Below are 24,074 nucleotides of genomic sequence, written 5' to 3' on the forward strand. Positions count from 1 at the left end.
TAGGAGCTAGGGGAAGGTGCTGTCTGAGTCTGAAGATAAGAGGCACCAGCTGAGGACACAGCTAATCGATCACCGATGGCTCAGGGTGCAGGAGACTCGGGGTTGATCCCTGGCTCGGGAAGATCCCCTGGAGAAGGGAATGGCAACCCACTGCAGTCTTCTTGCCTGGAGAATCCCGGGGACAGAGGAGCCTGGTGGGCTGCAGTCCATGGGGTCGCAGAGAGTTGGACACCGAGTGACTGTGCATGAGCATGAATTAGTCGCCACGAGAAATAGTTTGTAAAAATATTACTGGCAACACTGGGGAACAGAGGCCTCAAATGTCAGCGTGCCTCAGAATTACCTGGAGGGCCCAGGAAATAGACTGCTCCCTGCCTCCCCTCACTGCCTAAGAATTTACATTTCTAACATTCCCAGGAGCTCCTGCTGCTAACTGGAATGCATACTTTCAGAATCCCGGTTGGGAAGATCCCCTGGAGGAGGAGGACATGGCAACCCACTCCTGTATTCTTACCTGAAAAATCCCATGGACAGGGGAGCCTGGCGGGCTAATGCCCATGGGTCGCAAAGATTCGGATATGACTGAGTGACTAAGCACAGCAGTTTGAGAACACCAGACCAGGGGACTTGCAAAATCTCAGCAAAGGATGGAGGACACAGTGTGGTCTAATAAAAGAACAACACTAAGGACTTCTCTGGTGGTCCAGCGGTTAAGCATCTGCCTTGCCGTGCAGGGCACGCAGGTTCAATCCCTGGTCAGGGAACTAAGATCCCACGTGATGCAGAGTGACTAAGCCCCCACGCCACAAAGAGAGATCTCACGTGATGCAACGAACATCCTGCATGCCACAACTAAGACCCAAGGCAGCCAACCAAATAACATTTTTAAATAAACATAATAAATTAGCAACACTGTTATAAACAAGAAAAAAACCACTGCCATCAAGTGCCCACTCGCTCTGAGACATGCCTTGGTCATTGTTTTTAATCTGTCAACATCCCTAGAAGGAGCCGTCGTTCACCTTCTTTTACAGACAAGGAAGATTCTCCATAAATAACTTCATGAGCCTGAGCGCAGCGGTTAAGAACACAGGGTCTGCAGTGTGGGAGTCCACATCCACCCCTGACTATGACCTTGGGCGAGTTAGCCGAATCTCTGTGTGTCTCGGTTTCCCTCTTGGTGAAATGGAGGTAAGAGTACCGACTTCACACGGTTGTTGTGAAGATTACATGTAGCCCCAATTCTAAAGCACTTAGTGCCCGCCATTGAGTCAGAGCTCAGTAAATGCCGGTTGTCTTTATGACGATTGCCGCCGAGCGGCAGGGCCAGAACTCAGCCCAGGTCTGTGGGAACTTGAAGGATGTGGTCTTTTCGTTCCCTCAGACCACCCCAGCTCGCCACACTACCAGACCTGCGTTCAGAAGCGTGGGGTTCGCGCCACCTTGCTGTGTGACTCTGGGCGAGTCCCTTCACTTCTCTGGCTCTCACTCTCTCACATGTGTAACGAGGAAGCGTGGGTCGAACAAAATGTACTCTCGTGCGCCTGCCACCTCCCGGATCCACTGTTCCCATGAGAGTGACCAGAGGCTTTCTGGAATGTTCAAACAGGCCACTTAGATTAATAACGTGTGAGTCCTTGTGAGTCTTCCCGTCACCTGTTAGAGGTGGAGATGGGAAGCAAGAGCTGCCCGTGGATGCTCAGCACCGGCCAAGCACGGGGGGCTCAGTCAGAGGTCCCCAAGGGCCAGGGCAGCAGATTCCTCATCGTCCGAGTCCAGGTGCTCCCAAGCTACGTCCTGGTGGTACTTTAATTTCCCCAATAAACCCTGACACTGAAAAGAGTGTTCTGACCCGCCGATGCAGCTATTCCCCTCGGAAGTTCTACTCTAACTTCAGTATTTATCTTTGGCTGTACTGGGTCTTCATTGCTGCTCTGGCTTTGCCTCCTGCATCTAAATCATGGAGAAGGTGCAACAGACGTCACCTCCCCGGCGCCGGGGGAACCCCTAACCACAGGGTCAGCAGTCTGTCTGTGGATGAAATCTGACACGTTGGGCAGCAGAGTCCAAATTCTGAAGGACATGGGAGACCTAGGTCCTCACTGCTGAGCGGTCAGACCTACAAGATGATAACCTCTTTGTCCACAAGGTGACCACTGTCCCCCCCCCAGACCCAAACACATTCCAGGCCTTGGCTACTACTGACTATGACGCTCCTAGATCAGCTCTGCGCCATCACCACACCACTCCGTAGTTTGGCAGGGAGTTTTTGACCTCTAAAAAGCTCTGTGTGTGTGTCAGTCACTCAGTCATGTCCGACTTTTTGGGACCTCATGGACTATAGCCCACCAGGCTCCTCTCTCCATGGGATTCTCCAGGCCAGAATACTGGAGTGGGTTGCCATTCCCTTCTCCAGAGGATCTTCCTGACCCAGGGATTGAACCCAAGTCTCCTGCATTGCAGGCAGATCCTTTACCGTCTGGGCCACCAGGGAAGACTTAAATAGCTCTGGCCCAACCCCAAAACCCAAAGAGTGTTGGAAATGTGCGTGTGTGTGCGTGCGTGTGCATGCTGGGGGAGATCTCAGCAAGGCCTGAGCTTGGTCACACTGGAGGTGTCATCAGCTCAGGCCACCAGACTCCAGCCCACCCCTTCTGTGTGGGGCCTGAGTTAAGAGCACACAGGGGCTTCTGCAGGACCCCAGCCCCCCGGCTTCAGCCTCACCCCTTTTCCTCTCCCATGCTCTGTTCCTGGCCCACCAACTGCCTTACAGGCAGATTAGCAAGCTAAATGGGGAACTAGGTATCAGGTAGTGTTCTGGATTAAATTGCGTCCACTCCAGAAAGGTTCAAACCCTAATACCTCTCCCTCTCCCCCAGGAACTGTTGAGTTTGGTAACACTGTGAACATGACCTTATTCGGAAACAGAGTCTTTGCAGAGGAAATCACCTTAAGATGAGGCCACACTATGCTGGGCTTCCCAGGCGGTGCTAGCGGTGAAGAACCCACCTGCCCAGGCAGGAGACAGACACAGGTTCGATCCCTGGGTCAGAAAGATCCCCTGGAGGAGAGCAACCCACTCCAGGATTCTTACCTGAAGAATCCCATGGGTAGAGGAGCCTGGCAAGCTACAGTCCATGGGGTTCAAAAAGAGCTGGACACGACTGAAGCGACTTAGCATGCATGCATGCATACTAGGTTAGAGTAAGTTCCAAACCCAGTGTCTCTGGTGTGTTTATACAAAGGAGGAAACTCAGACACAGAGAGGTATAATACAATACACAGAGAGGTACAGGGAACAACACTACATGATGACGGAGGCAGGGATGTAGGTGAGGCCTCGTAAGCCTCCCAGCTGGTGGTACTTTGCTACCTGTGCCCTTGGAAACGGAACACAGTAAGTGGTGCCAAGATACACAGAAGTGAACAGTTAGGGAACTAGCCTAAATCTAAGTTTGTGATGATCACACCTAGATTTTATCTACACTTTCTGGTGCTCCACATTTTCATTCTCAGGAACTCACATGAAGTCTGTTGGTTAAAATTTTATAACATCTTGAGAGTTCCTTGGACAGCAAGGAGGTCAAACCAGTTAATCCTAAAGGAAATCAACCCTGAATATTCATTAGAAGGACTGATGCTGACGCTCCAATACTTTGACCACCTGATTCGAAGAACAGACTCATTGCAAAAGACAATGAGGCTGGGAAAGATTGAGGGCAGGAGAAAGGGGCAACAGAAGAAGAGACGGTTGGATGGCATCACTGACTCAATAGACATGAGTTTGGGCAAACTCCGGGACACAGTGAAGGACAGAGAGCCTGGCGTGCTGCAGTTGCAAAGAGCTGGACATGACTTAGTGACTAAGAATCAACAAATGGCAGCCACACTATGCAGATTTTTGCCCCAAAACGATACATTCTGATCTGCCCAGGATATTTTCCCCTTGCTCTGTTGTGCTACAGACTCATTTCGTCTTGGTTTGCCTGCCAGGGTCTTCCCTTGGGTTGCCTCCCTGCCCTCCTGCTCTACATGAATAAAGAGCCAGCCACTGCTGAGCTGCTTTCCTCCACGTCTGTAGCGGAAATATTGGCAACTCCATCAAAAAGCTTTAAGGAATAGCTGGTAAATCCTTTCCAGATGGGGACCTTTTCCCCTGGGCCCAGGTGCCCCCATTTATACCTGCTGCCTCTGCGCCGAAGCCAAATAAACAGCCTGGCAGAGAGTTCCACTAACACGTTCACCAAGCTAGCAGTGCTCATCCTAAGCAGGGCCCTTCCTTTCTCCAGTTCTTCAAAGAGAATCATCAAGACATCTTCGTATCGATAACAATTTCTAACCTTCCATTCTATTCTTATATCATCTCTGGCTAAAAAGCTTAACATTAGGCAGAAAAACTAGACTAATCGATGAATTTCTGAATAATAATGACCATTAACTCATTAGAGAGTATTCACTAGATATGCTAATAACAATCTTGAAAATCTATCTTGGCCTCTAGGATATTTACGGCTTATCCAACAAGAATTGAAATTTAAGTTTGATATATACCAACTAGTTTTCTTTAAAAAAAAAAGTAAATAATGCTTTAAAATATCTTTTTGCAGATAACATGACCTTGTACATAACAAATCTTAAGGAATACACTAAAAAAACCCTAGAAATAATAAACGAATTCAGCAAGGTTATGGACATGGGACCAAAATACAAAAATCACTTGTATTTCTATACACTAGCAGTGATCAAATCAAAAACAAACCTAAGAAAATGATCCCAGCAGATGCAAACTGTTACATACAGAATGGATAAGCAACAAGGTCCTACTGAATAGCACAAGGACCCATACAGTGATCATGGTTTTCTTTTTAACTCCACCTGAAATATTTGGTTTAGATAGAGAGGTAACATACCTGAAGTTGTTGGGATAATCACAAATTCAGAGGACAGTTTAAAATTATCAAAAGCTGACTGCAATATCAATACTTAAAAGAGGGCCTTTAGGAACTTCCCGGTGGCACAGTGGATAAGAACCCACCTGCCAATGCAGGGACTCAGGTTCAAGCCCTGGTCTGGGAAGATTCCACATGCCTTGGAGCAGCTAAGCCCGTGGGTCGCAGCTACTCAGCCCGAGCGTCACAATTACGGAAGCCCGCGAGTCTAGAGCCTGAGCTCCGCAAGAGAAGCCGCTGCGCTGCGAAAAGGGGTGGCCCCTGCTCGCCACAGCCAGAGAAAGCCCGTGCAAAGTAACGGAGACTCAGAGCAACCGAAAATACAGATGAACTCATTATTTTTTAAAAAGAGGGTTTGCGGGACTTCTCCCGGCTCCAGTGGCTAAGACTCCGTGCTCCCAATGCAGGGGGCTCGGGTCCAATCCCTGGTCAGGGAGCCGGATCCCACGTGCTGCAGCTGAGCCCTCAAACGGTGCAAGCATCGATGCTCCTGTGCGCCTCCACCAAGAACCGGCACAGCCGAATAAACACTTTTCTAAAAGAGGCTTTTAATAATGTGTGTGACACTGTAATACGATAAGAGAGATATATGCAGTCTTCATCCCCTGTTCCTGCTACGGAGCTCCTAAAGCCCGTGGAACTTCCTGAGTGGTGGGCAGGAAGAGCATCTGTTGTTATTCATTATCAGCCCCTTTCAACCACACTTGAGTTCAGGCTACTACAGTGACTGTTGCAGGAGAGGAGCCGGCTGTCAGACACCAACCATGCGCTAGGCTTGGGGTTCCAGCCCCGTCCCCATCCTCCAGGAAGCAAAGAGGGGGCTGGGGGCTGAGTCATCGCCAATGGCCAGTGATGGAATCGATCACGCCTACATGATGGACCGTCCGCACAAACTCTAAACAAAGGGGGTCAGAGAGCTTCCAGGCTGCTGAACTCCCCGAGGGCCTGGGAGGGCGGGCACCCTGAGAGGGTGCATACTGTCTACGCCCCTTCCCCTGTGCCCTGCCCTCTGTGTCTCTCCCATTCAGCTCTTCCTGGGTTTTGTCCGTTATAACAGCAGTCCCCAACCTTTCTGTCACCAGAAACTGGTTTCCTGAAGGACAACTTTTCCTTGGAGTGCGGGGGGGACAGGTTCAGGTGGGGAGCGATGGGACAAAGCAGGCAAGTCTTCACCCCCTCGCTCTCTGCTCCCCTCCTGCTGTGTGGCCTGGTTCCTAATGCGGAACAGGGTCCTGCACTTTATAATAAGTCGGTAATAACAAGTCATGTGTTCCCCTGAGTTCTGTGAGCCGTTAGAGCAAATGATCAAATGTGGGGAGGGTTTGACCGGGGGAACCAATCAGAGGAACCACCCAGAGAGGAAGTGTGCATGCTAAGCCTGCTTCGGTCGTGTCTAACTCTTTGTGACCCTAAGGACCGTAGCCCACCAGACTTCTCTGTCCATGGGATTCTCCAGGCAAGAACACTGGAGAGGGTTGCCATGCCCTCCTCCAGGGGATCTTCCCCACCCAGGGATCGCACCTGCATCTCTCATGTCTTCTGCATTGCAGGTGGGTTTTTTACTACTAGCACCGCCTGGGAAGCCCTGGAGAGGATGTAGGGAACAAATCGGAGCCCTGGGATCCCCTGATTTGCAGGCAAGTTGCGCAGAAGTAATGGGGGGCCTTGGGACCCACTCCTTACAACTGGCATCTGAAGCGGGTGGCCGCCTTGCAGAACTGAGCCCTTAATCTGTGGGGTCAGCACCACCTTCAGATACTCAGCGTCACACCGCATAGTGTGATGAGGAAGCCCACACATTTGGTGGTGGAAGTTTCTGGGTGTAGAGAAAGAGTGTTCTCCTTTTAAAGTGTCACATTAGTTCTTATTCAGATAACCAGCTTAAGTACAAAAGACACTAGTAGAAAAAAAATAAATTGTAGGTTTTAAAGCTCTTCCTTTGAAAAATTTGAAAGAGTTCAAGGAAGCCAAGTCGGTTTCCACGTGGACTAAAATATTTTCATTCTGGTGGCTAAGGGCAGAGAGTCAGGGCCAGACTCAACGCCAGGATCCACCCCTCTCTGCACAGAGGAAGAGACTGGAGCCGGGGCAGATTAAGTGATTTGCCCAGGATCACACAGCTGGGAGGTGACAACCAGGACCAAATGCCGGCCTCTTAACGCTAATCCATCACAACACATTGGCTTCTCACAGTCCCAGTCCAGAATGGCCTGCCGGCCTTGGCACCTGACCTACTTCTGCAGGTGGGCCACAGCAAAGAGCACACACAATATGGAAACCAGACACCACCCAGTGCCTTTCTTCAGACCTAGCCTGGCAGCTGAGGGTGAGGGAAGAGTAGGCTTAAAATGTTATTATTAATACATAAAGATTCAGCTCCTACCTTCTCTTTAATGTCTTTTTCCTTCTTATCCACTCCCTTACTATCCTCCACCAGCACTCCCAAAGTCCCTAAACTCCATTAGTCTCGGTTTATTGAATTTATTAGGATGAAAGCTTGGTTCAATCCCAAGAGAATGGCCAGGCGGCTCCAAGAGGCTGGGGGTCTTCAGATCTGACGCGTGTCCCTGGCACTTACCCATCCGAGACATGGCAGTCACGTCCTCTTCACTGCAGGAGTCGGGCACACACACCCCCACGCTGTAGTCAGCTCCATCTTGCCTCTAAGGGTCAATGCAGCCGATTATTAAAAAAGCAGCCCCCAGTGTGGGATAGTCTGCCCCAGTGCCGCTCTCTCCTGTATGACAGGTCATTGAGTTAATTCATACAATTTCCGACAAACTTGCCAACTTGCCATTTCTTCGCAGCAGGACATCGTGTTATCAAGTAAAGATTGTGTTAATACATCAAGCCAATAATTAGAATGCTGGTCCCAATAAAGCAAAGATCAAATTATAAATAAAAATTGCTGGGATGCTTCTTCTAAGCATGCAACTTACAGGACTGTATAGGTCTGACCTTTTGTTCTGACATCAAAGCCATTAATCTGCTTTGAAAACAGGGTATGACTTTTGTACTCCCTGATTAAACCCTCAAGCCATCATTGTCAAATCCTCAGCGCAACCAGTAGAGCTGGGTGCTACTCTGCATGTCTCCAAAGGTTAACCGTTGTGAGACCATTTTACAGCATTAACATCAGAGAGCTTGGATTTCGTGTCATTATTTTATATTGTTGTCATTAGCCAAACAGTAATGCATTTTCTTTCAGTGTTGTATGCATACATGAAGTATATCTTTGTATTTAATAAGAGGTTGTGCTGTTCCTAGTTTTTTCTCCCCCCAGAAGTCAAAGAATTAACGTGCTTTGAAGACGGTCGGCCCTGTGACCCTACTCCGAGATGCATTCATAAAGGGCTTGGGCATTTGCTGAGACAGCTTCAGATTCCTGTCTCGGAGCTCAGTTTCTGGGAAAGGACTATGGGTAATGGGGAGCCCACTTCCTTTTGGTATTCCAAACACTGCGGTGAGTAAGGAGTTAACGCTCGGGAACACTGGCTGAGACTGGACCTTGGGTTCCCCACAAAGATCGTCCAGGGGTCTTGTCCCTGCAGTGTGGTGGGAGGAGCATATGAAGCCCTGTTTGGCCTGCGGACAACTATCTCCTATACCTCCACACTCAGGACGTGCAAGAAAGTTTCTGCCAACTGTTTAAAATTTAAACTTTTTGCAAAACACCTTAATAGCTTTTTTTTTTTTTTTTTGAATGAAGATAAGCAATCAGTCCATGGGGTCGGAAAGAGTCGGACACGGACTGAGCAAATACGGACACACACACACAGGCATGTACCGGGTTTCCATCACGAGCTCGGGTCCGCGCGTCCTTGAAGCGCGCACGCGCAGACGCCCGCTCACCTGCGCCACGTGGAGCTTGCAGTAGCGGCCCCGGAAGCGCCCGGCGGGCGCGCGGGTGGAGAGACACTCGCTGTAAGAGCCCAGCCTGTCCACGTTTCCGTCCAGAACGTTGCTGCCCAGCTTCCCGACCGAGTCATACACTGCGTTTCAAACAGAAGAAGTGGGCAGCGTTAGCGTCCTTGCTTCAGATGAATTCATCAGCGCTCAGCTCCCCCTTCCAAACCTCTAAAACTTAAAGGAACCGAGAAAGAAGAGAGTATTTCGGTAACACTCTCGAGCCTGCGTTCTTCGTCCGGAGCCCCTCTCTTCACCGCAGAGAACCACGATGTATGTTGTCGCGCGCGATTTGTTGCTAAAAAAGATGAAGACTCTGCATTCACGCTCTGGGGAGTAAGAAAGACGTAACTAAAATTAGTGGCTTTCCTCTCTCCTCTATACACCCAGGAGAAAATACTCTTAAAAATTTTTTATATACAATTTCGTAGGACCTTATTTTGGAGAGAGGTTTTTGTGTTTGTTCGTTCGGTTTTTAATCTTGGGAGCGAAAAAGTGCAGTAATCAAGTCCCATAGTTCATGGCTCTCTCAGCCCTGGTCCTATAAAATTCTTACTTGGTTTGTTTGTGCTCGTATATTTCCTTTCCCCCTTCATTTTAAATAATTCATTTCCTTTCCTCTTTCTTCAACTTTCCCTTTCTCTTTTCCCTCCCCCAATTCCTCCAACGCTTATGTTTGATATGCACCATCTCATTTGTCGTGTTCTTGTCTTCTGTAAGTCTATTTGTCGTTTATGTTAAAGGCTTTCTGCTTCAGATCTCCTGTTTCCACGGTTTGGTACTGTTTATGGTGTTACTGCAGTGATTTTGGAGCCCCCCAAAATAAAGTCTGACACTGTTTCCACTGTTTCCCCATCTATTTCCCATGAAGTTATGGGACCAGATGCCAAAATTAAAAGACGCTTACTCCTTGGAAGGAAAGTTATGACCAACCTAGATAGCGTATTCAAAAGCAGAGACATTACTTTGCCAACAAAGCTTCGTCTAGTCAAGGCTATGGTTTTTCCAGTGGTCATGTATGGATGGGAGAGTTGGACTGTGAAGAAAGCTAAGCGCCGAAGAATTGATGGCTTTTGAACTGTGGTGTTGGAGAAGACTCTTGAGAGTCCCTTGGACTGCAAGGAGATCCAACCAGTCCATTCTAAAGGAGATCAGTCCTGGGATTTCTTTGGAAGGATTGATGCTAAAGCTGAAACTCCAGTACTTTGGCCACCTCATGCGAAGAGTTGACTCATTGGAAAAGACTCTGATGCTGGGAGGGATTGGGGGCAGGAGGAGAAGGGGACAACAGAGGATGAGATGGCTGGATGGCATCACCGACTCAATGGACGTGAGTTTGAGTCAACTCCGGGAGTTGGTGATGGACAGGGAGGCCTGGCGTGCTGCAGTCTCTGGGGTTGCAAAGAGTCAGATACGACTGAGTGACTGAACTGAACTGAACTGGACTGATGGTGTTATTGTGTCCAGAGCTTCTAACTACTGTATAATAATTCATCACCGTTTTACACTTTGCTGTTCTCTGAGTGGTGGACACATAGATGGTCTGTAACCCACAAAAACATGGGGACAAATTCCTCAACTTACACGAGGCTTTAGTTCAGATTTACACCCTGTGGGGGCTTCCCAGCTGACCCTAGTAGTAAAGAACCCACTTGCCAATGCAGGAGACCAGGAGACGGAAGAGATTCATGTTCCCTCCCTGGGTCAGAAAGATCCCCTGGAGAAGGGAATGGCAACCCACTGTAGTATTCTTGCCTAGAGAATCCCCATGCACAGAGGAGCCTGGTGGGCTATGGTCCATAGGGTCACAATGAGTCGGACACAAGGTACACAAATACCGTGTAAATCCCACCAGATTGTTCCAGAGTGACTGCCCAGACTATATCCTCAGGAATGCTGGTTCCTCTCTGCATGGTCCAGCTTTCGCATTTGTGGTGGTTGATAGATATAAAATGATACCCAGTTACTTAGATTTTTGTTTCTATAATTAAAAATAAGTCAGGATATTTTTGTTCAAAATATCTAAGCCGTGTTAGTTTTCTCTTCTGTAAAGTACCTGTTTATATCCTTTGCCCATTTCTTAATGAATTTTCTTTTTTGATTTGCAAGAGCTCCTGATTATTGTGTATATTGGTCCTTGTCTACCTGAGTCATCAAAAATACCCTCAGTTATCTGGGAGGGTTTTGGTTTTTTTTTTTTTTAATCTATAATGTCCTTTATTTGATAGAAATCCATTCTTTTGAGACTGTAATTTTTGTTCTATTCTTGAACAGCCTTTGTTCTAGCCAATACTGATGACATAATTTGCAGGACTAATACAAAATGAAAATACAGGGCCTCTTGTTTAAGAATTAATTAAGCATTTCAAGATGGTGACAGAAAATCACATTAAAGAAAGCATGGGGCCCCTTTAAATGCGGGGCCCTGTGTGACTGCAAAGGTCTCATGTCTATGAAGCCAGTCCTGGTTCTAATACCAGAACCGTATGGTTTTTATTATTTCGGATTTGAAGTATATTGAGTATTAAGCCTTTAGTCATCTTTGCAAAGTTGAGCCAGTTAATGTTTGTGAACTGCTAGCCATTCATACAAATTTCAGAAAATTCATGTTCAGAAAAATTCAGGAAATTTTTAGAAATTGCAAAAAATTTCAGAAAAAAAATTACTGAGCTCTTCAAAATATCCAACTAGAATACTGATTGAAACTGCTTCACACTTACAGGTTATTTGGGGGAAACAGACGTCATTTTTGTATCAAGCCATCACTGGATGTCACACAAGTTACTGAAATCATCTTCTGTGTCCTTATTTATCATTTTGTATTTTTCCATGATAATCTTAAAACAGATTACAGGGACTTTCCCCGGTGGTCCAGGGTTAAGACTCCATGCTTTCACTGCAGGGCCACGGGTTCAATCCCTGGTAGAGGAACTGAGATCCCGAAGGCTGAGCTGCACGGCCAAAAAAAAAAGTTTACATAAACATTCCTAGATAGTGTGTCGTTTGCTATTTTCCTTGGTGTTTTAATTTCAATAGTTTCCAACTGATTGTTGCTTGTGTGGAAAATTGCTATCAATTTTTGTTATTTGTTCTGGAACCTGGAGATTTTGTTGGACTTTCTCAATAGTTCTATGGCCTTATTTATTTCTCTCTAATCATTGGACCACTTTCTCCCCCCCCTTTTTTAGTTTTGGAATCAAAGTTATAGTCAAATTTATAAAGTGAGTTGGGCAGCTTTCACACTTTTCATTTTCTGGAACAGCGGTAACATCCCAGGTGGCCTAGTGGTAAAGAGCCCGCCTGCCAACGCAGGAGACATAAAAGACGTGGGTGCAGCCCCTGGGTCGGGAAGATGCCCTGGAGGAGGGCACGGCAGCCCACTCCAGTGTTCTTGCCTGGAGAATCCCAGGAGCAGAGAAGGCTGGTTGTCTACAGCCCACAGGGTCACAAAGAGTCAGACACTGCCGAATCGACTTGACGCACAACACACATAATTACAACTGGTTGCTAAGGGTTATGACGCTGGTGATGGTGGAGGGAGGGCGTTGCGTATGTCTACAAAGTGGTTGCAAGAGGTAGGTTTGTGGTGATGAATCCCTGTGTCTTGATTGTGGTATGAGTTACACAGATCTACACGTGTCCTTAAATGATACAGAACTATACACACACATTTTTTTTGAGTTTTTGAGGCACAGGGAGCTCAGGTCACTCGCCCAGGGCCACATCGTTGTTAAGTGACAGGACAGTGAGAAATCTGAAGCACAGAGGTGATAAGTACTATACACTTCAATACAAATCTACTTCTGTTTAATTGCTAGCAAGATTCAGAGCTGAGTATTCAGACTAGCAAATGAGAATCAGAGCTGTGTGTTCAAATTCATTTTAATCTTAACCTCTAACTTTTTGCCCCCTAAAATACACAAAAAGACCCTGTTTTGGTTGTCAGTTCTTATCTGTAGCTAAAGATATTGATCTTCCTTAGAATGAGTGGGGAGAAAACCCAAATACAGCTGGCAAATCACACAGCAGTTCTGCCTCTGTTTCGACTAATGACTGGGCTCCTGAGATATAATGCAGAATCAGGTTGAAGCAATTGCATTTGGCTTACGTGAGTGCTCTTTAAGAAAGTAGTTTGTTATTTTGAAGGCTTCCCGGCCATAACTGGGAAGATGGTCCCTGCTGAGCTGCCGAAGGTAACCAGACCTTCGCTGTGAACCCTGTCCTCTTCTGTTCTGCTGCGCTGGCCGCTTGGGCTTAACAGTGGGTGTCTGATATCACTGGCCTCTATTTTATGGTTCTGGGTTATTGCCAGAATGAGTATAACTGACTCTTCCCTTTTCCCTCCCGTGGGAGTGACTCTCCTCAGCTCTGACCACACTCAAAACCTTAGAGCTGGTGTCCACGGTCACTTACAGCCAGTGATCATCTTTTAAGCTAAACAGCCTGAATCACAAGATTGACCAAGTCCCTCCCCTTCTTACAACACCTCCAAGGCACCATGAACAAAAGTTAAAAGGTAGCTGTCAAGGGAGAGGATGTATCTACTGTATTAATAACTTGGATAAAGAATTGTATTCAGAAAAAAAAAAAATTGTATTCAGGACCTCCATGGTGGTTCAGTGGGCGAAAAATCCGCCTGTCAGTGCAGGGGACACAGGCTCAACCCCTGGTTTGAGAAGACCACACATGGCATGGAGCAGCTAGGCCCGTGTGCCAGTACCGAGCCCACACGCCTTAGAGCCGTGCTCCCCCCAGGAGAAGCCGTCACACCGCAGCTAGAGAAAGCCAGCTCGCGGCAACAGAAGCCGCCTGGCTCAGCCAACAACAAATAAATCAATACAATTATAGTTTTAGAAAAGAATTGTATTCAGATCATATAAAGAACCTTAGAAATCAGAAATGTTTTAAAAGTCAAAGTAACTGAAAATCTGCTAAGGATATGAACGGGCAACTCTTGGAGAAGGAAGTCCAAGTAACTGATGATTATGAGACTCACATATTATTTAGCAAATAGAGTGTATATACGATAAAATATGAACAGAAATTTTAAAATCAGTATTTTAAAAATTTCTTCTCAGGTATTGCATAATCTCAAGCAGGAGTTGGGGAACCGGGCCTGCCTGTTTTTATACGTGATTTTCTTGCAGTACAGCCATCTCATCTGTTTACCTATTACCAACGCTGCTTCGTTAATGCAGACAAAACTGAGTAGTTGCAACAGAGACTGTAAGGCCCATAGAGCCGAAAATATTTACCGTCTGTTTCTTTAGAGAAAAACCTGGCAGATCTCTTATCTAGAGCCAGGATTCTCAATCCTGGGCAGACATTAGAATCACCTGGAGCAACTTTTTAAAATATGCTAAGGCCCAGGCTTCCTCCTCACAGAGTGACTTAATCGGCCAGGGGAGAGGCGAGGGCATTAATTGTTTTTTCAAAAGTTTCCAGGATATAATTTTTTTTGCATCTTATTTGACATTGTTCCATTTAGTTAATAGCTTCCCCCCTTTTTTTTCCTGTTTTTTTTTAATTATCAAAGATTGGAATTGTACAGTATTGAGAAGTGTAGGACAAAATACAATTAGTGGAGGGCAATTGTATCTGCAAATTATGTTGTATTAACCTGGTCATTGTTGGGAAATAAAAGTCATAACAGACCTTAAAAAAAAAACTCCCAGGAGATGCTCTGTGCAGTCAGGCTTGATTGCAATGCTCTTTCAGATCATTTCCAGACTTGAGCTCAGTTTAAAAGGCCTTTCGTGACCAGACCTGCTTCTCCAGGCTCATCGTCCCACACCCACACCCATTTCCTCTGCTCCATTATACAGGAGGCACCAGGCCCGCACTTGCCTGTCTTTCTGCCTGGAATGTCCCTCCTTCCTGTCTGCCCCTCCAACGCTGAATCACCCTGGGAGTCTGGGGCGGGGGATGGTCCGCTCCAGGAAGCCGCCCAGACTCTCGCCTAGTCCAACACGCTGGAAGGCCTGTCACCGCTGGCCGTCTCCCCTGTGACGGAGGAGCTGTGCCTTCATCCAAGCACGTTTCAGACCAAGAGGTCAATAAACATTCACTGAATTAATTGCCTTAAATTTTGAAAAACGTAAGTTCGAATGCCCCAAATCCAGCTCCACAAATGTAAGTTCTTCTCTGTGTCAAGAACAAAACTGGATGTACTTATTAGAAACACATGTGCGTGCTCAGTCATGTCGGACTCTTTGCAACCCCATGGACTGTAGCCCACCAGGCTCCTCTGTCCATTGGGTTTTCCAAGCAAGAACACTGCAGTGGGTTGCCATTTCCTTCCCTAGGGATCTTCCCGACCCAGCGATCAAATCTCCGTCTCCTGTGTCTCCTGCATTGCAGGCGGATTCCTTACCGCTTGAGCCATCTGGGAAGACCCTTATTAGAAATAGACTGCATAATTTCCAAATTCCCTTCTTCATCACTAAGTATCCCAAACCTGGTAGCCTAAAGTTTAAGGATCTGGAGCTGTAAGAGCCTGTCTTGACCCTTGGATGAGTCCCTGCAGGACAAACAGAGAGAGATACCTAATTCTTCATTTGAGAAGATTAAACTCTAGTTTTCTTTCCAATTGGTGTTTTGTTTCGTAAATGGATTGGATTTATGGTTTTCTAGCTGAGGTTATTTTGCATGCTGTGGACATTTCCAATTAGATTTACTTCCTTTCTGATTATGAATTCGAATGGACAGGTTGTCCTTTTCCTGCCTTACCCTTGATTAGTTTCTGTCAACATCCTGAGATGCCAGCCAGGGGCCCCCATCCCGATCTAAATACACTGTGATTTTCATGGGAGGGAGGGATAGAATAAACTAAAGATTAATTCCACCTGCTACTTCAAATCACACGCCGGTTGTTCCAAGTTTTCATTTCCAAAAGATTAAAAACAGTTCTGCTGAGCTAATTGGCAGACACGTTTTCTGTCTTGGTGATGATATGTGGATATTAAAATGCAGAAGTGATCAATTTGTGGCTTTAAATGGAGGAAAAAAAGACCTTGGTCAGTGATCTTAAATTTTAAAATATGAATGCACCTATCTATATCAGGAAGGTGAAGGCAGCAGAAGCTTCTAGAATGCTCAGCCACAAACAAATCCTGAAAGCATAAGTCATCTTGAGCATCTACTGCTGCTGCTACTGCTAAGTTGCTTCAGTCGTGTCTGACTCTGTGACCACCAGGCTCCCGAGTCCCTGGGATTCTCCAGGCAAGAACACTGGAGTGGGTTGCCATTTCCTTCTCCAATGCGAGAAAGTGAAGTCGCTCAGTCGTGTCCGACTCTGTGTGACCCCATGGACTGCAGCCTACCAGGCTCCTCCGTCCACGGGATTTTCCAGGCAAGAGTACTGGAGTGGGGTGCCATTGCCTTCTCCGTCAGCATCTACAGAAAATATTTATTAAGCACCTACCAGATGGCTGTGTTACACCGGAGATTTTTTAAAACTAGAATTGAATAGTCCTTGCTCTGCGGCTGATGCACATAAATGCTAAGCATCAGTTGTCAGGGATCTCCTTGTGGATAAAAGATAAGAATGTGCTATTGATCTGATATCCAAGTTCCTGAATCAGGCTCTTTGCAAATGTCTCCTGGCAGTCCACCTTGCATCTGGCCAACTATTAAACTTGGACTACAACGAGAATAGTATGTATATTAGTTTCCTGTGATTGCTGTTACAAATTATCACAAACTTGGTGGCTTAAAACCATAGAAATTTGGACTTCCCTGGTGGTCTAGTGGTTAAGAATCTGCCTGGTGCAATGCAGGAGACCTGGGTTCGATCCTTGGTTTGGGAAGATCCCCTGGAGAAGGGAATGGCTACCCACTCCAGTATTCTTGCCGGGAGAATGCCATGGGCAGAGGAGCCTGGTGGGCTACAGTCTGCCGTCGCGAAGAGTCAGACACGACTAAGCCACTAACACTTTTCACAATGTTAGTAGAGGGTGCTGGTTTGATCCCTGGTTGGGGAATTAAGATCCCACATTCTCAGGAGCAACTAAGCCCACACATGACAACTGCTGAGCCCCAGGGCCACCACTAGAGAGTCCTGCCCTGTAATGAAACATCTTGCATGATGCAACAAAGATCCTGTGTCCCCAACTAAGACCCAGTACAGCCAAACAAATGATAAATAAGTGAATATTTTTTAAAAGACACAGAAATTTATTCTCTCACAGTTTTGGAGGCCAGAGGTCCAAAATCAGTATCACTGAGCCAAAATCAATGTGTCAGTACAGCTGTGCTCCTTCTGGACGCCTCAGGGGAGAATCCATCATCCTTTGCCTCTTCCAGCCTCTTGTGGCTGCCAGCGTCCCTTGGCTTGCGGTCATGTCACTCTGATCTGTCTCTGTGGTTGCATCTTCTCCTCTGTGTCAAACCTCCCTCCTCCTCGTCCCTCCCTCTTCTAAGGATCCTTGTGATTGCATTTAGGGTCCACCTGGGTAAGCCAGGGTAACCTTCTCATCTCAGAATCTTTAATATAAACATATCTGCAGATCCCTTGGACAGAAAGGAAATCCAACCAGTCCATCCTAAAGGAAATCAATCCTGAATATTCATTGGAAGGACTGATGCTGAAGTTGAAGCTCCAATACTTTGACCACCTGATGCAAAGAACTGACTCATTGGGAAAAGACCCTGATGCTGGGAAAAATTGAAGGCAGGAGGAGAAGGGGATGACAGAGGATAAGATGGTGGGATGGCATCACCAACTCAATGAACATAAGTTTGAGCAAACTCCAGGAGATGGTGAAGGACAGGGAAGCCTGGTGTGCTGCAGTCCATGGGGTCACAAAGAGTCAGACATGACTGAGCCACTGAGCAACAACAGCTTGTTTCCATATAAGGTAATATTCACAGGTCCCAGGGGTTAGAATGAGAGGTCTTTGGGGATCTAGGTTTCAGCCTACAACAACATGGATATTTGAAATCCAGTTAACCCAGAAATTTCAGTGAAGCCCACGCTGTCGCCCTTTCTGTATTATGAGCTTTTCTTGGTTTCAGCATCTTTTCTGACCCTAGCTTCAGCACCAGTGGAGGGGGTGGCCTTGAATAAAATGCCCTCCAGACTGACAGCCAGATGGGAAAAGAGGCAATGTTCTGAGAATTTAAATCAAGCAGATGGTCAGTCTTCCACTGAGGACCAGAGATCAGAGGCAGGGCTGGGGCCTTGACTGGCTAGCCAAGTGAATGGCCCTGTGGCCCGCCCCCTATACTAAGCCTCGGTTTTCAGAAGAGAGGATGAGACAGGAAATAATCACTCCAAGAGATAAATGATGAAGCCAAAGGGAGGGGGTGATCAGTCAGAGTAGGAAGATGAGCAACACAACCATTAGAGTGGGCTGAGGGCCGAGGGCCGGGGAGAAGGGACTCGAAGGGTTAGGAGAGTTTTATAGCAAAGGCAGCTGCTTGGGGAAGATTTCAAGGATGTGAGGAGCTCGGAGAAAACAGGAAATGAAAAACCCTGCCAGCTGCCCAGGAACCAGAAACCTCCCTCCATCCGTCTCCTTGTTTCCCTGAGGAGCAAAGTGCAGGAAAATGCAGACTTTATGTGAAACCATTGGGGCCTCAATATGCTGAGCAGTTTTAATTCCGTATAAATCGACTCCCCCTGAGAGGCCTCCCCTGCAGAGAGGGCTGCAAATGGGTCTGCTTGGACTCGATGGAGTGGCCGTGGGTGGGCCTGGGACATCACAAGGAAAATGAGTTCCAAGACCTACCTGAGACCGCTTGCTTTGCTTTTTTATTTTCATCTCAGATAATAAACACATGATTTTTTATTCTGGAGGGTGGTTGGTTTCGAGAGGCCATAACTCTCTGTATTTGTTTCCTGCAGCTGTGTTAACAAACACCACTAACTGGGTGGCCTGACACAACAGAAGTTTTTTGTCCCATGGTTCTGGAGACTAGAAGTCCGAAATCAAGGGGTCAGGAGGGTTGGCTCCGTCTAGAGGCTCCGGAGGAGAATCTGCCGGCAGTCCTTGGAGATCCTTGGCTCTTAAACACACCCACTCCTTCTCTGCCCTGGTCGTTAGGCAGCATTTCTCCCTGGGTGTCTGTCTGTGTGTCTGTTTCCTTTTTTTCATTTTGTGGCCACACCACACGGCATGTGGGATCTTAGTTCCCCAACCAGGGGTCAAATCCGTGCTCCCTGCAACGGAAGCATGGAACCCTAAGCACTGCACCACCGGGGAATTCCTGTATTTCCCTCTTATAAGGACATGAGTCATTGGATTTGGACTGTCCCTAATGTGAAGAGCCGACTCATTGGGAAAGATCCTGATGCTAGGAAAGATTGAGGGCAGGAGGAGAAGGGGGTGACAAAGGATGAGATGGTTGGGTGGCATAGCTGACTCAATTGGACATGAGTTTGAGCAAACTCTCGGAGATGGTGAAGGACAGGGAAGCCTGGTGTGCTGCAGTCCATGGGGTTTCAAAGAGTTGGACATGACTGAGCAACTGAATAACAGTCTGGCACTGACCTAGAGCCAGACATCCTGGAATATGAAGTCAAGTGGGCCTTAGAAAGCATCACTATGAACAAAGCTAGTGGAGGTGATGGAATTTCAGTTGAGCTATTTCAAATCCTGAAAGATGATGCTGTGAAAGTGCTGCACTCAAGATGCCAGCAAATTTGGAAAACTCAGCAGTGGCCACAGGACTGGAAAAGGTCAGTTTTCATTCCAATCCCAAAGAAAGGCAATGCCAAAGAATGTTCAAACCACTGCACAATTGCACTCATCTCACATGCTAGTAAAGTCATGCTCAAAATTCTCCAAGCCAGGCTTCAGCAATACATGAACCATGAACTTTCTGATGTTCAAGCTGGTTTTAGAAAAGGCAGAGGAACCAGAGATCAAATTGCCAACATCTGCTGGATCATGGAAAAAGCAAGAGAGTTCCAGAAAAACATCTATTTCTGATTTCTTGACTATGCCAAAGCCTTTGACTGTGTGGATTACCATAAACTGTGGAAAATTCTTCAAGAGATGGGAATACCAGACCACCTGACCTGCCTCTTGAGAAATCTGTATGCAGGTCAGGAAGCAAAAGTTAGAACTGGACATGGAACAACAGACTGGTTCCAAATCAGAAAAGGAGTACGTCAAGGCTGTATATTGTCACCCTGCTTATTTAACTTCTATGCAGAGTACATCATGAGAAACGCTGGACTGGAAGAAACACAAGCTGGAATCAAGATTGCTGGGAGAAATAGCAATCACCTCAGATATGCAGATGACACCACCCTTATGGCAGAAAGTGAAGAGGAACTAAAAAGCCTCTTGATGAAAGTGAAAGTGGAGAGTAAAAAAGTTGGCTTAAAGCTCAACGTTCAGAAAATGAAGATCACGGCATCTGGTCCCATCACTTCCTGGTAAATAGATGGAGAAACAGTGAAAACAGTGTCAGACTTTATTTTCTTGGGCTCCAAAATCACTGCAGATGGTGACTGCAGCCATGAAATTAAAAGACACTTACTCCTTGGAAGGAAAGTTATGACCAACCTAGATAGCATATTCAAAAGCAGAGACATTACTTTGCCAACAAAGGTTCGTCTAGTCAAGGTTATGGTTTTTCCTGTGGTCATGTATGGATGTGAGAGTTGGACGGTGAGGAAGGCTGAGTGCCGAAGAATTGATGCTTTTGAACTGTGGTGTTGGAGAAGACTCTTGAGAGTCCCTTGGACTGCGAGGAGATCCAACCAGTCCATTCTGAAGGAGATCAGCCCTGGGATTTCTTTGGAAGGAAAGATGCTAAAGCTGAAACTCTAGTACTTTGGCCACCTCATGCAAAGAGTTGACTCATTGGAAAAGACTGATGCTGGGAGGGATTGGGGGCAGGAGGAAAAGGGGCTGACAGAGGATGAGATGGCTGGATGATATCACCGACTCGTTGGACATGAGTCTGATGGAACTCTGAGAGTGGTGATGGACAGGGAGGATGGCGTGCTGCGATTCATGGGGTCACAAAGAGTCGGACATGACTGAGTGACTGAACTGATAGCCCCACCATAACTTGATCACATCTGTAAAGATCCTGTTTCCAAACAGGATCATGGACCACAGTGCCAGGACTTGGGGTTTCAACATATCTTTTTGGAGGACACCATTCAACCTGTAACATTCTCCAAGTGGGGATTCTAATCCAAGCCAAGGGTACCACCAAGTAGCTTGTGAGCCGTGGTGGAAGAAGCTGCGGGCCTGGAGAGAAGCAGCAGCCACGTGCTCAGGGAAAGTACAACAAGATTACGGAGAGATGGGACCCTAGGAGGGTGGAAACTGGAGAACACCGTGAGCCATGGAGAGACCTGCAGGAATAACTGATCAGCTGCCTGGTAGGACGGAAGACACATAACACGGCTTCAGAGTCTCCTTTCAATGGTGTTTCTATTGTGTGTTCTGGTCATCTGCTCATTATCTGCTCTTTAAATTATGTGTTAAAACATTTATACCAAGTGCCAACACAGAAGAGCATAAACCCTTCTTAGTTTCCAGGTGAAAAGAGGAAAGATGGAAGAAGCTAAGATATTCAGACGGGAGACATGAAATCATTATTCTAGAACATACATAATAAAGCCAAAGGCAGGAAGTCCCCAGATTAGAATGAAAGGGTATATGGATATATAGATATACCTCTATCTCCATATGTATTTAATAAGGATCACATATTCACTAAGGGCTTCCTAGGTGGCTCAGTGGTAAAGAATCTGCCTGCCAATGCAGGAGAAGCAGTGTTTGATCCCTGCATCAGGAAGATCCCCTGGAGAAGAAATGGCAACCCACTCCAGTACTCTTGACTGGGAGATCCCATGGACAGAGGAGCCTGGCGGGCTACAGTCTATGCAGTCGCAAAAGAGCCAGACACGGCTTAGAGACTAAACACATTCGCTAAACGAATTCACCATTTTGTATTAAAATCTAATATTAGAAACACAGCAAGGAAAACAAGTAGGTGTGGGGGTGGAAAACCAAAGCGGGGATAGAACAAAAGGGAAGGAAAAACAGGAAGAAATGTGGTCCCGGGGCTGAGACCCTGAGCTCCCAATGCCACAGACCCACGTTTGATCCCTGATCAGGGAACGAGATCCCACAGGCCACAGCTAAGATTTGGCACAGCCAAATAAATATTAAAAACAAAATAAGCTATGTCTCATTAAAAATGTAAATATCATTTCAAAAATAATAATACTCCTGTTATAAATTCCATACATAGCCAATTGATGCTCACAGAATGCTTTCATTAATTTTTGCCAAATTCTCATTTTCTGTCGCCAACCTATGATTATGCCTATGACACCAATGAGTGTCATCCCCACATAAATGGCGGGTGATATTTTTGTCCATCCTCATGAGTAATGCGGATGTGAAGCCAGGAAGATATGCCAGAGCTTCACCCATTCGTCCAGGATGTGAGCCATGTTTTTGCTGAATGACAGTTGTGGGTGCTATTTATAATGTGAAGACTATAGACATAACACACAGTTTAAGTTTTCATTTGTAGCATTTTCTCCATCAACTTCTGAAGTCTAGACAGTCAACAACACAAGTCCTGACCTGCAGGGATTGCTGACTTGCGCGGTGAATAAACTTCCGCCGCTGACTTCAAGCCCCTAGCCTGCCGTCCCCGAGCTTGAGCTCGGAGGTTGATGGCCAGTAGCCCAGCAGTACATCTCCACCGCACAGGCTCGTTTGGGAGTACAGACGACGGGGACTTCCCTGAGGGTCCAGTGGCTAAGACTCCACACTCCCAGTGTGGGAGGCCTGGGTTTGACCCCTGGTCAGGGAACTAAATCCCACAAGCCGCAACTAAAGGTCCCACATGCCATCTTCAGTGAATGACTGAAGATCCCGCGTGCTGTGGCTGAGACCTGGCGCAGCCAAATAAAGAATATAAATTAAAAATAGAAAAAATTTAAAGAGTACAGATGATGGCCAGATGCAATACAACCATTAGGAAGTGATGACTTTTGAGTATTCATTCCTTTTGTTCTTAACATACTCTGCTGCTGCTCAGTTGCTTCAGTTGCGTCCGACTCTGTGCGACCCCATAGACTGCAGCCCACCAGGTTCCTCCGTTCCTGGGATTCTCCAGGCAAGAACACTGGAGTGGGTTGCCATTCCCTTCTCCCTAACATACTCTACCCAATTGTTAATTTATGTGATTTAACCCTTAAAAGTCCCTGCGTTGGACATTCAGCTTAAACACTCGACCCCGGCTAGAGCAGACTGCTGAGCGGAGAAATTAGAACATTTTTAAGCTGCTGCAGACCCTCACACTCTGAGAAGCACAAGCTCTCTACTTCATGGGTGGGAAAACTTGTTTAGCAAAGTGAACGGCTTGGCTGGGGCCAAGCACATGGCTGGTTCTCGGCCTAAACAGGACGAGAGCCCAGGTGCCAGGCCTGCTGGCCCAGCAGTGTCTGTGGAGCAATGCCTTGTTCCTGAGACGGGGTTCTGTTTACAAGGGAGGGACAGTGAGGAAAGGAGCGGTGGGAAGGTGCAGGCAGAAAGAGGTGGAGAGAGAAGACAAACCCCTGTAAGGAAGGACGATCCTTGAGTTAGAAAGAGGTGAGTGTTAAGAAGGAAGATAGTTGACACCACCACGGTCAAGGAAAAAGAAAATGGAGAAAGAAATGACCAGTCGGCAAAGAAGCTGCCAGAGATCTTTGCGGCTGCAATTTTCATGTAAGTGATTGAATGTAGATTGTTGAGGATTGTGGAGTATAAAAGCAAAACAAGAGGTTCCCTGGTGGTCCAGTGGTTAAGAATATCCACCTTGCAATGCAAGAGATACCCGTTCAGTCTCTGGCCTGGGAGGATCCCACGTTGCCTTGGATCAGCTAACCCTGGGGGCCGCAGCTACTAAGGGATCTCTCTAAAGCCCACGGGCCACAGCTAACGAGGCTGCCACGGAAACTGCTGCAGCCCGCGGCCTGGGCCTGCGCCCCACGACAGAAGGAGCCCCACAGCGAGAGGCAACCAGAGAAAGCCGGAGCGCAGCAACAAAAACCCAGGGCGGCCAGAAATAGACAAAGGAAAAACAAAAAATCAGAAGCAGAGGGGCCAGAACGCTGGCCTGAGAATGCCGGCAGAGGTGGGGGATAGAATCAGACAGGGGCCCAGAGGGTGGCAAAAGGAAAGCCTTCAAATAGCGATGGTTGGAGTCTGTTCTCTTTAATGGAGAAGGATGGAGGGAAGGACGCACGGA

The 24,074-nt window shown here is 46.9% G+C and overlaps 1 protein-coding gene across 1 annotated transcript in view; it reads right to left on the reverse strand.

The window, feature by feature from the left end:
• LOC104999287 (nose resistant to fluoxetine protein 6-like) overlaps nt 1–24,074 on the reverse strand; it is a 68,299-nt gene that overhangs the window by 41,647 nt on the left and 2,578 nt on the right. Inside the window, exons 2-3 of the mRNA XM_010854827.1 lie at nt 8,806–8,941; nt 7,528–7,610 (exon numbers count right to left, since the gene is read on the reverse strand). Coding sequence (XP_010853129.1) covers nt 7,528–7,610; nt 8,806–8,941 — 219 coding nt within the window. The remainder of the gene's footprint in view (nt 1–7,527; nt 7,611–8,805; nt 8,942–24,074) is intronic.

The sequence above is a fragment of the Bison bison genome, unplaced genomic scaffold (assembly GCF_000754665.1).
Source record: "Bison bison bison isolate TAMUID 2011002044 unplaced genomic scaffold, Bison_UMD1.0 scf7180017864349, whole genome shotgun sequence".
Classification (NCBI taxonomy): Eukaryota; Metazoa; Chordata; class Mammalia; order Artiodactyla; family Bovidae; genus Bison; species Bison bison.